Source organism: Pygoscelis adeliae, unplaced genomic scaffold, assembly GCF_000699105.1.
Source record: "Pygoscelis adeliae isolate BGI_AS28 unplaced genomic scaffold, ASM69910v1 Scaffold94, whole genome shotgun sequence".
NCBI classification, from domain to species: domain Eukaryota; kingdom Metazoa; phylum Chordata; class Aves; order Sphenisciformes; family Spheniscidae; genus Pygoscelis; species Pygoscelis adeliae.
Window position 1 is genome coordinate 1,677,292 of NW_008824547.1, and position 15,129 is coordinate 1,692,420.

Here is a 15,129-nt window from a genome sequence, read left to right on the forward strand (position 1 = left end):
AAAGACCGCTTCTTTACAGAAACTGGTCCAAAGGTTTATAATATTTTGTGACATTTGGCTAAAATAGACCACTGTAGCCAAACAGGATGAGAGGGAATTGCTGTACTGGGTTAGACTGCAGCCATCTAATCCTGCATTATGGCTCTAGGGCTTCACGAAACATCAAAGAATGCAGGAGAGAGTGAATTTTCTTCTTCTTCACAACATGATTGGGCTTTCCCCTTATCACTGAGGTAAAAGCTGCATCTAGACTTTAAATGCAAGGCGCAGTGCCCCTTCCAGAAAATGTTGTCATCAAGCAAATGTGTTAAGCTCCAAAGAAGCAGTTTCCTAGTCTGTTGGGAGAACCTCTGAAGAAATGGTGTTGAACTGTTGCAGCTGCCAGAATGTATGGAGAGATGGAAGTGGTCTAAATAAATTAACTTTTTTTTTTCCCAGCTGTCTCCTTTTGAGAAGTAGCACTTTGTCCCAATGTTTCTCCTCTTTGCTTGCATGTGTCTTTGAAGTACTAAAAAATGGGGGAGGAGTGTGCAGTGAACCTTGGAGCAGTGACTGACTGGGGTAATCAGGAAAAGAAACTGATGATCCCGTTACTAGTTTGACAAGATCTGGAATAAATTTTATTGGATTTGCAAGCTGGAACATGATCAAGGAAAAGCTTATTGTATAGGAAGAAGAAAATAATTTGCCTAATGATTAGGCATTAAGCCAATATGCAAACATGTAAAATGTTTTGAAGCCAGTAGCGTTAGCAGAGAAACAAAGGAGGCCTGAATACGGGAGGGGTAAGAACAGCGTTCTTCTTAAAGGCTGTTCTTTGCTAACACTTAAGTGTTCATTTGCAGGCAGGCAGTGTGATCTATGACAAATCTTGGTTAGTATGATTTTAATTCCAAAAGCAGCATGGCCAGGCTGGAAGTTGTTGCCAGTAATTCAGATGACTTCTTTAAGTTTTACATAGGGTAAAAATGTATATAGTAACTGATCAAAGCAGATATTAATTGGGACATGGGAATAGAGGTAGTCCTGTGAACAGACTGAAATAGTTTTCTCCCCCTCTAAGAATCCTACAAAGAGTATTACCAACTCTTCTGTAAATGGCTGCTGCTTCTGCAAACCCTGAATTACTGTCAAAGATTCTGCAAATAGGTGCCATTTCTTATATTCCCAAGGATGCCTCCTGAAGCGTGCCTTTTTGATGAAGGGGTCTGACTTTAGCGATCCAAAGAATAGGCTAGTGTAATAGCCTTGCTGTGCAGACAGCCTGCTTTTAATTTCCCCTCGCCTTTATCGTCTGTCCTAATAATCTCCAAATTGTGTTTTGTTTGAACATTCCCTATATATTTTCACCACAATATTTCCAAATTCTTCCATAGTTAAGAATACCGAGTACAGGGCCCTGGAAGTAGGTTTGCACTGCTAAGAATTTGAGTTGTTCTTTCTGCAGAGTTCCCCAAATTCGAGACAAAAGCTTTTGACTGAGTAGAGGAGGAATGCTCAGGTTTGCTTTGAAATGGAGGAGGTCCTCAGGTGGCTGTTTCTGAGCATTTCAGAATGCCCTTTGGCAAGCAGGCTTAGGTCTGCTTGTCAAAGTTGTAATTTATAATGCTGTTGTTGGCAGGCATTCCCTATTAAAGAAGTACAAGGACACTATTCGCTACTCTTGTCTGCATAGCTCGGCACAATTGAGTGGCGTGCATTGAGCAAGTTATTAATGAATGAACACAAACTTTGCCTTGAGTTTCCAGGACGATTTTTAAATAATAAGTATCTAATTTTTCCTTTGTCAAAGTGAGTGTAAATTCTATTGCTAATTTTAGGAGACAGACCACACTGCAGCTTCTTGGGGAAGGGTCCAACTATTTAATCTACTTTGCTACCACCGCCTTGATGATAAAGAACAGATTACACATTTAGGGGAAAAATGGATCATTTGGAGCTGGAGAGGCACTTAGAAAGCACTTTTATTGCAGCAAATGATCTTGATAAATAGCAGAAATTGTGCAGAATGTACAAAATTATATTCAGTTACCTGAGCGCAAATGGGGAATAATTGGCTTGGCAGCAAATCACAAAGAAAAACTGGGGAGGTGGCATTGTGTGCCAGAGTCACAGTGAAGAGCTGGATGTGGTCGCTTAGGAGGCAGTATCATTTTGGACGTGTTGATGGGACTACTAAGAGACCCAGATCTAGAAATAGGATAAAGCTTGTTATAGATTGTGCAATCACCAGCTGTTTTCTGTGCCTGAGGTAAGGACAGGAAGAAATTAGCTTAACTGGTAGCAAGAGGGACTGAAGCTCTGTATTAGGAAGAAATCCATCTAATAAGAATAGTGAAGCACCACAAAACTCCTAGGGGTCTGCAGAGATGGCTCTTTGGGAGGCTGGGTTAATATTACGAAAAAAAAAAAAAGATGTTTTTGAGGCCCTTTCAGCCTTTTCCTTATTCTTTAACTACGCAAGGTCTGCATGTGCTAGAGGGGACAGATAAGGCCTTGTAATATCCTTTAAAAAGTAGAAATCGTGGCAGAGACAGAGTACAATGCCAAGAAGAGTGACTTATGAACAGAAGTGAAATGTTGGGATAACTTGGAAGTAGATTAATGAAATGTGGAGCCTTTCATCTCTCAGCCACCAGTTTCAATTTAAATTGGGTCAGTGTAAGACGTATCTTAATTTATCTTATAGCGGTAGGTATTCACTATGATCAGACAACATGTCATGGAGATTGATATCAGAAAGCAGCCGTGCAAATATTCCTTGTCAAGTTGTGACTGACTAAACCAGCTTCTGAATTCCAGAATGGGATTTGTCCCTCCTGGTCTCTCTGGCTACATGTTAACACCTTCACTGCCTTTGCATGCCCTGTTTGTCAGCGTGAGCTTTGCCTTCCAAGTCATGAATGTTTGAACTGAATATTTAAACTTTGTCCCAGCCACAGTACAAGAAATACTAAGTCTGCTTTCGGTTTCAGTACAAGGATTCTCTCTTTTTTTTCATTTTGATGAGTTTAAGTACTAGATCTACATTATTTGATTTTACAGTTTCTGTCCTTTTTTTTTTTTTTTTTTTTTGTGGCTTTCAGAGAGAGGAAAAACTCTAGTTCAGAAGAAACCTACCATGTATCCAGAATGGAAATCAACTTTTGACGCCCACATTTATGAAGGACGGGTGATTCAGATTGTTCTCATGAAAGCAGCAGAAGAGCCATTATCTGAGGTGACTGTAGGTGTGTCGGTCCTGGCAGAACGGTGCAAGAAAGGCAACGGCAAAGCAGAATTCTGGGTAAGGAAAAAGATTAATTCCTTAAACTTGCTGACCTCGTTATGTTTCTTTCAAGCTGAACAGACGCCTTATGCCTTTTAAACTATGAGTGTTCGATCCCTTTAGAGTGTGTGGCAGGGCTTGTAAGACAATTATTTTAGCAGCATTTTTGAAGCAGATAATGTACAACCAAAGTTCAAGAAATTGACAATAAAATCCATGGCATTAGTGTTGGAAATAATGGCATATATCACATTGACTGCCTATTTTATAAAGTCTAGCAGTTTTTATAGCAAATTGCAGACATTTAAATTGGATCTGATCATTGTAATTCATCCAGAGAAAAAGAAAGGTGAAGCTTATTCCAAGGCATTTCTACTTAGAATTTCTAATTTTATTTATTTATTTTTACAATAAATTTTAGTTGGCTTGATACTGCTATAATGGGGATCCTTTAATCCCCATTTTTATTATCCTGGTATCTTTTCTTGCCCCTGTGTCCCAAACAATTTTTCGTACGTGAAGTCAAGAGGTATGGCATCTTGCAGGGTGTCATTTGCTCCTGTATCATACTGAGTACAATTCTGAGAGTCAAACTCAGAAATATAACAGGGGAGGTAAAGTTAGGGTTTAATGTAGTTTTAAATTTAGAAATATACGTTTAGTCTAAATGCTAGTAGTTATTATTAGTTGTTGAACAACATAAACCCAAACAGCAACTTTTAAATAATTGTATGCAAATTATTTTCAATTAGCACTGTAACCCTCAAATAAACATAAAATTAAAAATATAAAATATTTATTTTGTACATCTAGAGAAGAGGGGAAAGTGAGAGAGGCAGAGAGGATCAAAAAGCTGAGCCCAGAAATCTGAAATACTGAACATATTGTTTTATTCATTTAGTTGATGTATTGTAAGGAATTTTTAATGAATTAAGGGTTTAATGATATCACCTTTGTAAAATCCTATTCTCTAGCTTCTTTTTCAACTTTCAGACCCAACTGAATAGGCTTAAATAAATACAATTTCTTGCCTCCCCCCCCCTTTGATAAAGTTGCTGAGGTCCTGGTCCAACAAAAAGGGTTGTGAGAATATGATGAGGCAGCATTGTCCCAGAGAACTGTATAAAATCTTGAAGCAACTCTAATTAGTGTCTTGAATATTCAAAATTTCTCCAAATGCAGAAATAAGATTCAGAGAGGAATATCAGGATATCCTATAATTTGGGTGAGAGCTGTCTAGCTAGGTGGATAGATGCTATAAATAGTCTTGCCCATCATCCAGTTGCATGTAAAGCTGTACTCCAGACAGCTTGCCCAGAAACGGCATGTATTTGCTAATACAGGAACTGCCTGTCTCTGTATTTGGAGCACAGTAGTGCTAAGGAAATACTTGCTAAATGTGAGCAGGTGTCCTTAAAATCTCACACATAGTCTTGTATTCAAAGCCTTCTGGAATGGAGTGTTGTTGAACTTGCCCAGAACATGAACCCTACAGGAGAAGACCTTTTCATTGGGTGGGCTAAAGCAGGATGAGCAGGTAGTAACAGATAGTTCCTGGTTACATCCAACTTGATGAGCATCTCGTTTCTCTCACAATTGGCAATGCTGGTCCTTCCTTGGTAGGGGATGGATACATGAACTCTCTTCTGGTTGTATGAATGCTTTTCCTGAATGCTGGATATGAATAGGAGGGAGTATCCAGTTGCGGCTTAGCTTAGTATGGGAATACTTTTTTTAAAAAAAACCCTCCTATTCTCTCTCAGGTCCATTTTTGCTGTAAATGGCAGGATTTTGCTCTGAGTATGTGCAAATCTAACTAACTATCTCACCAGGCCAATCTCGGAAAAAAACCTTTCTTAAAGGGGTGTTTGATACTGGAGGGGCTTACAGGTTTTGCTAGGTTGGTAGGATCTCTTTAGTTTGTATTCACCTGTTACATTCTGAAATCATGCACTGTTTTTTCCACACCTTAACTTGAATTCTGAGACAAGAGCAATTATTCAGAAGAGTAGTTAAAACTAATAGTGATCAGTTTTAGTTTTAGAGATGAGTTTCAGCCAATTCAGTGGTCTGAAATCCTCTGCTTATTATCCGTAGAACAGGTACCACATAGACATCATCAGCGTTAAACTTCCTCTGTACAACCTCCGTCATGACTTGGACAGACCATCATGCCCAGCAAAGAGATGTTAGTTGCTTACCATAGCCTGTAAGGTTATTTTTGTGTATGGAGAGGCAGCCTGTCAGTAGTAGCTGTAACAGGTCTTTGCCTTCTGTAAGCTTTGCTGGGCAAATGTTTTTGAGTGTCAGACATTGCTTTAAAGATGAAAACTTAGTCATTAACCCAGTAGGGTAATGGGATTTGTGGGGATAGGTTCACGGGTGTATCTAATGTAATTGTGGTTTTCTTTTTTTTTTTTTTTCCCTTCCTCTCAAGTTGTATTTACTGTTAACCCGGGGATACTTTGCTCTGTGCTGAAGTGAAGACTGAATCAGACTCTTCCATGCTTAATAGCTTCTTACCTTTTCTGAAGACAGCAGTTTAAGAATTAGCAGCTACTTTCTGAGCACAGGAGCTGACCTCAGCTATTGGCTTAAAAGGCATTTGTTTTTGCTGGTCTGTAGAATTTGCCACAGAAACCATGTGTTTGAAGGGGAAAGTAAAATAAATTTTGATGATACCACTGTTTTTCTGATTACAGGCAACAGGATTTGATATCTTTATGGTTTGTACTCTCAATAAACATATAAAGGATTTATAGACTTTTTCTTTTAATACTGGGTTCCTGTGCAAAAACAGAAGCCAACAAACTTCTTTGCAGAAACGGGAAAGGGACATGCAAAAACAATGTGAACTTTGACTGCGCTGAACTTTTGGGTAGACATCAAAGCAATGCAGCACACTAGTAAAAGCAATAGAATAAAAGTCCCTGGTTCAGCTGCAGCAATGAGATATGGAGGAGGAGTATAATATTGAATAATATTATATTATTCATAATATAATTACTCCATAATATTATATGGAATATAAGATTGAATATTATACTTCGATTCCCTAGAATAAGCTGTTTGAACTCTCCTTAGAGTTTCAGTCAACCACATACTTCACTCCTGGTATCTTTCTTTTCATAGCTTGACCTACAACCTCAGGGGAAGGTGCTGATGGCTGTGCAGTATTTTTTGGAAGATGCAGGTAATGTCAAGTGTTTATTTTCAGTCAGTTATGTAAAAATAAAACTTTTTTCACATTCCTTTTGTAGAACACAGGATGTAGCCCACAAAAAAAAAAAAATCACCTGGTGTACTGAGTAGAATTTTCTGATTTAATTTGTTTTGTAGGGGTTTTTTTGTTTTGTGGAGTCATGGCTGCATTTGTTCATTTCTAAATGCCTTCGTGCCCTGTATTGCTGTTGCGTTTAGCCACTTTTGGGTCTTTAGTATGTCTGTCCTCTTGTTTTGATGTGATAGAAAAGATACCAGTTCCTTTTTAGGTGCAAAGAAGTTAAATCTCTTGTTCTAGCTTATGTGGGAAACTTTTTTTGTGGATTGGGGAACTGGGTCTGAGTTTCCTGGGATTCAGATGTCATATTCACTAATCACGGAAACTGATTTTAGCAATGAATGAATGGTTAAGTGTTAAAACACAAATCTAGTCCATGTTCTGCTGTATCAGTTTAAAAAGTGAACAACCTGTATATGTCAGAAATCTACACACACTATTTGGAGAAGAAACTAGGAGGTAAGAGAAGATAGTTAATTATGAGAGGGGAATCTTTAAGTACAGTAATAAAAACAAGTATTTTGGCAGGGATTTGTGTATCTGTGGAATTCTTTCCTAAAGGAAATGATGTAAACCTCACAACTTGCTTAGCTAGTGGTTAAAACTTTCCCATGCTAGAAGTCACAAAATCATTATTTCTTGGGAATTGAAATGGTCTCCTATATTAGCCTATCGGTCTTACATGGTTTAATACTATGTGTTTGTAAATAACAAGTGGAAAGAGTAAGCAGTAAGTTTTAAAGCATTGGTGGGTTTTTTTCCCCCCAGATATATACAGGGAACATAGTTCTGCTCTCAAAGAACAAGTTAATTGTGAAGGTACCATACATTTTTGTACCATACGTGCAATCTGTGTAGCAGTTACTAGAAAAGCTACTAAAGATAGAATGTGATGTGCAGTAGATGACATTTCAGAGTTGACTTTTTATCTTTGCAATGGCAAAAAAACAGCCTATACACTTGTTATTTTGATCTCCTTTATGAAAAGTTAACTCTTTAAAGCAAAATTTCAAAAAATTGTGACTCTGAAGAGCCTGTAAGTAAGAACATTTCTCTGAAGATCAAAAGCTCTCTGTTTATGCACCAGTAATATTCTGGTTTGCACTCAAACTGTTGTGAGCCATTATATTAGAAAACCTTGGTCTTGGTCTTAGTCATGGCTTTCCTGTGCAAGGCAGTTTCATGGGGCAGTGGTATTACGAGAACCTATCTATTTAATGAGACATACAGAAATCCATTTGTCCAGGATACTTAAAAGTTTCTCAACCAAATCTGTACAAAACCTACTTCAGTATTCTCAGTTGCTTATTTGATGAGGCTGAAGCATACTTCCTCCTCTCCACACAGACATGAGGAACAGTAGAGATGGCATAAGTGAAAACCTTCCAAAATTTGCTATTAGTTGTTAGTAGGGAAGTAATACGCTTGTGTGGTCTAAGTACTAAAATAATTGTACTTAGTTATTGATCAAAATAATTTAAAAATAGATACAATGTTCTTGCAATTCTTCTCATTGCCTTTATTAGGGATTGCAGATGGTAGTGGATGAAGCCTGAATACCAAACAGATCATTAAGCCATGCAATTATACTTTAATTGGCAAGTTAAGATTGGCGTGTTAATGCTCTTGTTAGACCTTCTACTTTGCAACAACTTCCTATTTACCTTCTGCTTTATGGAAAATTACTCACTGATACCTTTTTGGTAACCAAACCACAGGGGCAGTGGAAACTCCCTTTCAAGACATTTTTACATCTATATTTTGTGAAGGAAAGTCACTCAATCTGATATTTGCAGTGTTCACATCAAACATCAATACATTTTAACATACTAATCCTCCTCAAAATTACAGATCTCCCTCATGTCACTATCTGTATATTGCTAAATAGGCAAACATTGAATTATTTTTGGCTCATCATTGCACTGCTGTAAATGTTTTCTCTAGTTAAATTAGCAGTTACCAGTGTTAGAGCAGAGAAGTTTGTTAGTGCATTACAAGGATGTTTGTATTAACTTCCATTCTTCACATTGCTAAAACCCATAGTTAATAGTTGAAAGCTCAGAGACAGTTCACATTCCTTTCTATGCACATGCCGTTTTGTTTTCTCTCTGACACGCCTTTCCATACAGAAGCGTATGGTAGCTGTGTTTCTAAAATACTAAAAAAGGCTTGTTCTGAAACTGGTATTTCAGTTGTTCCCTAGTTTATTTGAAGGTATTGCTACCATTAGTATGTTTGAGTTTTAGGTGCTACCTTTTGTTTGAAAATCTCCAAGCACTTTGCAAAAGTGACTAATTCTTTCTTTGGCTTGTTTTGCAAACGAAAGTTGTTGTTTTCCAGCCCTTCCTTCTAAGTAGCAAACTTTCTGCCATCTTGAGAAAACTGCTTTTCTCTGCTTCGATGGTAGGCAGCAGTGTTGAGAAGTAAGTGTGTTATTGCTCCATTATCGGATTTATTATTGGAGACAAATTTTCATGGAATAAAGACGTATTAAAATTTTCTCTGTGGTAGGCTACACTGAGGCGTTTCATTTGTATATTCTTTTTGCAGACTGGGGCCTGGGCAGTTAATTTAGGGCTATATATGAAAAGTCCTTCCCAGTCTTAGAGGGTTTTTTTTTCTTTCTAGACCTGGTAAAACAGGGACTGCAGAGCCCTGACTTAGAGCTGTCAAAGAACTTTTTTGTCTTCTGTGATTTGAAAATGAGTTTGTGCTGGAAATTAAAAGTTTTTCTTCTGATGTGTGAAACATGAGAACAGGGTGTTGACCCCCATTTTCATTTCAGAATATTGTTTTCTTTCTGCCCCTCCTTCTCTCGTTGTAGTATTGAAACTAGGTTATAATTCTGTAAAGCAGCTTTAGTTTTAATAGGTGGGAGTTGCAATACGTTTAATGCTTTGCTTGATCTTTGTTTATTCAAATGTAGTTAATGACCTTATCGAGTAAGAAAACCCAGGATCGTAGAGGTGGCTTGCTGTATTGCCGAGTGTCTTGTGTGGTGTTAGCAGCTTTGGAGGCTTTGGAAGTATGCTTGTGTCTTGTTTTTGAATTCTGAATTGCTGTTTTGCTGGCTTCAGCTTCCTGGAGAAAGGGTTAGTGAATTCTTTCCTTAAAATGCTATTAGATGTATCAGAAGATGAGTAATTTGCATGTGAACTTTTGATTACCTCAGGTATCTGACTTCTCTCCCTCTTCTGGGAGAGGAACGTGAACCAGAGGGCTGCATATATTTTGAGTATGTTTTTCTCTGTGTGTGTTGAGATGAGTGTTGGGGAAGCATGAGATTTCAGAATTTTTCCAAGGCATCTGTGAAAAATAATAGGGTAAATAACAGATTTGTTATCACAGTCTGCATATTGTATGGGTCTAAACTAAGATTTGAAGCAAGTTTCTCTATGGATGAGGTGTGTTGGGGAAGGATTGTCATGCTATTAGTAAATAATAATTATAAGGGCTGAAAAGCCAGAACTGGACCTTATAATTGTAAATGGGGAAGTTGGTATGATTTAATCATTTAACTGAGAAAATACTATTTCTAGAAATTTGGCAGATGTGATAGTTATTCAGTAGCACCTAGCATCTGCTTTAATCTGCATCTAAAAGTACGATTGCATGAATTTAACAAAAACATTTTCCAGCTTAGTTTTCTTTAAGAAAACCAAACATTTGTAGTGATTTCATAAACACAAAGTTGGCAGTGTATTCAGCTGGTAAGGTAGCTAACGTGTTGTGTAGAGCAGAGAAAATTTGATAGAGTTCATATGTTCGCAAGAAATTTGACTTAGATACTTTATTTTTAAAGGTTGTTTTTACTATGCCTTTGTAATTTAAAAAAGAAAAAAGAGAGAACCTGTTTTCCAGTTTATTCCCTGTTTTACCACAACGAATGAGGTATCAGGTATCTGTGCAGAAGTGTTAACCAAAACACTTACTGAAATTTAAAAGAAGTACTCTGTACAGCTGAGCACAGTGTGTTAGCACAGCAGCTCTGCAGATGGTGTGAGCGCTACAAAGACTGTAGTGTGGACATGGGATTTTTTTCTGCTGGATTGAAAGGCAGGGCTTGTTAAAACTCTGGTGTTTTGTTATAGCCCTTTTCTAAAAGACCGTTGACTTCATTAATGCCTATGAAAGACTAGTTCAGTAGAGACATGCTAAAAGTAGCTGCAGAGCAGTCCACCTCAATGCTCTGCTAAGTGTCAGTCAAAACAGTAGTAGGTGCTGGCTCAGTGGCCGAGGCAGGACTTCATTCATTTAGAGGAGCAGGCAAGAAGTCCATGTCCCGTGGGTGTCCCAGTCTCTGCGCAGAACAGAGCATAACATACTTGTAGTTTTTTCTTACAGTAGAAATGCATGCACTATTACATGTAGTATACGTATCTTTTCATAAAGGTGCTACTAAGAGTTTGTAGCACCGGTTTTGACCACTCATGCTAAAGCTTGTAGTATAACTGCTTGGGGCCGAGAAAGGTAATTTGAGATTATGTGCCAGCTTTGAGAGCAAATAGTATTGGCTTGTACAATAGCAAATTATTGGTATTGCTACTTCAACGTCAGCACTGTAAAAGCCACAAGTACTGAGAATGGAGGAGATAGTTGTTTTTGTTTTTAAAAAAAAGAGAGAGAGCAAGAGAAATACATAGCAATATTAATACTCTGCCTGTAAATGAAACATTGTGATGATCACAAACCCCAAAATTATTTAACACGGCAAGTTCATGTCACAGAAATGTAGACTTTGGGGAAACTTGTATTTCTGTAAATGGTTTGTTGGAGGGTTTTTTTGTACAGATGATCTGTAAAGCAATCCTCTCCAGGACTAGGTTAAAGAGCAGTTTTCTTCTGAGACAGTTCATACCAGGAAAGTCTCCTTTGTGAGGAATAAGCTTTCCTTTTTAATGATTGCTCTGTGAGATTAATATTTTTCTTGACCTGAAGGCACACTTAACTTTCAAATAAAGCCAAGTGCAAGGCAGTAGAACAGCAGAAGGGGACACTGAACAGAAATGTTAGTAGGTTGTGTAATTTATTATAAAGGTTTGGGCAAATCTCAACTTGAGAAGCCAGTCAACTCAGAAAATGTTTTGCCTATCCCTGTTTGAAGTGAAGTCCCAGTTCTCAGACAGTAGTACTGTTATCTTTCCTCTGTTCACAAACAGAACTGTGAAATGAGCAAGTTAAAATGAAAATGAACTCTGAAGATGGTAAATATTTTTTCTATTCTTTCTTTTAAAAAATCTAGTAGGGTTATTCTGGAGGTTGTTTTCTTTTGTCCTTGAACTTTTGAGGTTCAATTGAGACAATTTGACATCTCACCTTGAGGTTTATTGCAGTTCAGCAGAGTCCTAGCTATATTGTTTTAGCAAATGTTTTCCAGACTGTGGGTTGCATGTTATGTTAGCGGCTGTAAGGATTGTGAAATATTCAGAAGGACTGGCGCTGCAGTTAAATAGCCTGTACAATGGTATGTTTACGGCGCTTCTGGAGAGGTGCACTGTCGCTTCACAGGTATGCTTAGTGGTTCCTTAACAAATATATGGCATGGAGGAGCTCTGGGTGCTTTTGTCAGATCAGCTGCAAATTTTGAGAAGGGACCTTGAAATACATGAACAATGTGTCAGTGATAAATATTAACCACAGGTCTCAATAGAGGAAATAGATTATGTTTAATGGTGTGTGCTGGGTCCAAACTGATTAATTTCAGGTCCAGGCCACAGAGGTCACCTGAATTCTAGTTGCTGATTCAGCTGTTTTGTACATGACTTTCTGACCCTGTGCTGGCCCAGGACAAATGTTTAATCTGTGGAAATCCTGGCTTGCTTGGAGGGGGAAGCAAAGGCTTTCCCTTTGTGTGTCTTCCTCCCCCCCATCTCCACCCTGCATCCATACAGTTGTTGGGAAATTCACTTCCTTGCAATTGTTAATTCTCTCTGCATCTTTGAAATGAAGCCTTTACTCCCCAGTTGAGTCCTAGGTTGGCTGAACTTCTTAAAACTTCTGGAGCAATACACATTAAAGGTAATTTACACATTAAAGATAACTTGTTAAACGTGCCCATAGTAAATTGTAATGAACTACACTATCATTTCAGAGCCATATCAGCTTCAGGTGCGCTTGACTTACAGCTGCTGCCCAAACCTCTCAGCTTCTTCTGAAGCATACGAAAGTGTTTCCAGCTATACTTTGATAAATTGGTTGGTTTTGGCAAAGGTATTTAATAAGGCAGCTGGTTGTGAAGACCGTGTGTTCTCACATGCAGATTTTGAAGTTTTGCTGTGCTCAAGGATTCTTCACAGTTAAAGTATGTTTAAGGAAAGTGGGTTTTTTCTCTTCCCCCTCCCCCCCTTTGTACAAACTAAGTGATTAGTTTATTAATTACCCTCTCAAAAAATAGATGCCAGTCTAATATATTTCTGTGAAGTTTGAGGTCAGTGTTCCAGACAGGGAGGAAACACCACAGTTTCTCATATCCTCATCAAGTTTTGCCAGAGAATTTTGCACACAGTATCAGCAATACTAAATTGCTACAAGTGTTTCAGCATGAGGAGAAGCTGTGTCCTGTTCACCTGGTGAATCCTGTTAGTTCCTCACAAAAAACTTGGTTTGCTTGTGTTACAGACTTTAGGGAGGCTTTTGTCCCTTCATCTGCTCCATCATAGGTTATCTCCTCAGAATATATGCTATAAAGCAACACGCCTTTCTCTGCTTTGTTGCTGTTACTGATTAAATCATCCTTATGAAGACATCCTTTTCATGCAGCAAACAATATGAAGAATTACTGACTCTCAACAACATTGTTTTCCTCGCACGCACATTTCAGTGTGTGGTTTCCCTGGAGCATTTGAGGAATAGTGGGCGAGGTGTATTTGCTCAGCAGGATTAAACAAAAAGATAGTACTATTTGCAGACTTCAACAAGCTGAAGTGCAGCAGCTGATGGGAGTTTTTGTTGGGTGAACTCAGTAGCCTGTTTGAACAGCAGAAATGAATCCTGTTCCTGGAGGGGAAGAGGTAACTCAGTGGCGTACATAGTGCCAGGGTGTCATAGTGCATTTTGTGAGCTCTTTTCAGGGGGAGGCAGGATGGGTTTTTCTCTGAACCAGACGGCCAGTTTCTCAGAAAAGTGCATTAATACCTAGTGGCAAAACCCAGGACCTTTTTTGATCTTTCTTTTCACTAATATGCTTAATCTTTCCTTAATCTCTGAAGTGACGTTGTCCTTTCTTTTCTACAACAGTACATGCTGCTGCAGTCTGGCTGCTGTTGGCTGTGACTGATAAATTAGTTCAGGACACTTGAAATGGTATCAAATGGTAGACGGTATTCCAGGTTCAGCGGTCTGTTGGAATAGCAGTGGTGACAGCCAGCTAATAAAATGACAAAAACCAAGCGCAGCTAGCAACAAGAAAAACAGAGCTCCTGGGTAACTCTGTAGTAAGCTCAGGCATTGGGGTTAGTGTGACTTGGCAAAGGAAACAAATCTGTTTCTATTGGTAAAAAAGCAAAGCTCCCACTGATACTGAGAAAAGGCAGCAATGCAATGGAGCAAATAAAAACCAATTGTATTGACAATGGGGAAAAATGCTCTCGGGCTTTTTCCTTACTTAGTTGTTGTGGAAACTCCCACCCTGTGAACGGCAATCTCCTGTTACCCTAAACTTTGCAGCACTTTCAACCTGTGAACCATGTCCACGTTTCTTCCAGATTGGGACCCACAAGCTGCTGGCCAGAGCTGATGCAGTTAGCAGTTGATCAGCTCCCCCTTGCTGATTCAAGCCTTTCTCTTTTCTTGCTGGATAGGATTGTCCCTCAACAGCTCTTCTGTGTTGACCAGAAATGTGTCTTAGGGTTAAATTACCCGTTACCCAGTCTCTCTTGATACACCTTCATGGGGTTACCTCTGTTAGAAACTCCTATTATTTTCAAAATGTATAAGTAAGACTATATAGTCTGAGTTGTGGCTGAAAGATTGAGACACAAAATACTCATTTTTGTAAGAGGAACTTGGAAGCTTCCTTGGAAATGATTGGCAATAACTATAACCTGTAATGAAGGACCTGTATGAGCCAGTTGGACTCAGAGCTTGAGAATTTTTTTGTTGTTTTATTTCTTGGCTAATACTAATGTAATTTCTATGTAATATAGCATTAGATACTACAGTATATACTATAGTATATACTGTTACTACTATAGTATTATATAGTACTCTATACTATAACCCCATGTGGGCTAGGAGGGGAGAGGAATGAGACCGAACATGCTGGCAGATTATGAGATAGCATAATGGAAATGTTTAGTTGAAAATCTCATTTGTCCTCACTGCTTAATGATCTTGGAGGCTGGAAGAAACCCATCTGACAGTAGTATGGTCCGGTGGTGACTCAGGAGGCCCTGCAGCACTTCACCTGCATTTCTGCTGTAGTCCTGGTTCAGGAGGGCACACGGAGCAGCAGCATGAAAAGGCTTCTGCTGAAGAAGACCCTCGTGCTTCCAATAAAACGTTTATTTCTCTTGCACATAAATCACATAATGTATAGGAGCTTATATTTTTTCAAGAAACAACTGTGGTGTCATTTCTCTAG

General features: G+C 38.5%; 1 protein-coding gene across 2 annotated transcripts in view; it reads left to right on the plus strand.

Moving 5' to 3' along the window:
• Positions 1-15,129, plus strand: part of PRKCD (protein kinase C, delta) — a 29,943-nt gene that overhangs the window by 748 nt on the left and 14,066 nt on the right. For both annotated transcript variants that reach the window (XM_009321810.1, XM_009321811.1), the window contains exons 2-3: positions 3,087-3,286; positions 6,401-6,461. In XM_009321810.1, coding sequence (XP_009320085.1) covers positions 3,087-3,286; positions 6,401-6,461 — 261 coding nt within the window. The remainder of the gene's footprint in view (positions 1-3,086; positions 3,287-6,400; positions 6,462-15,129) is intronic.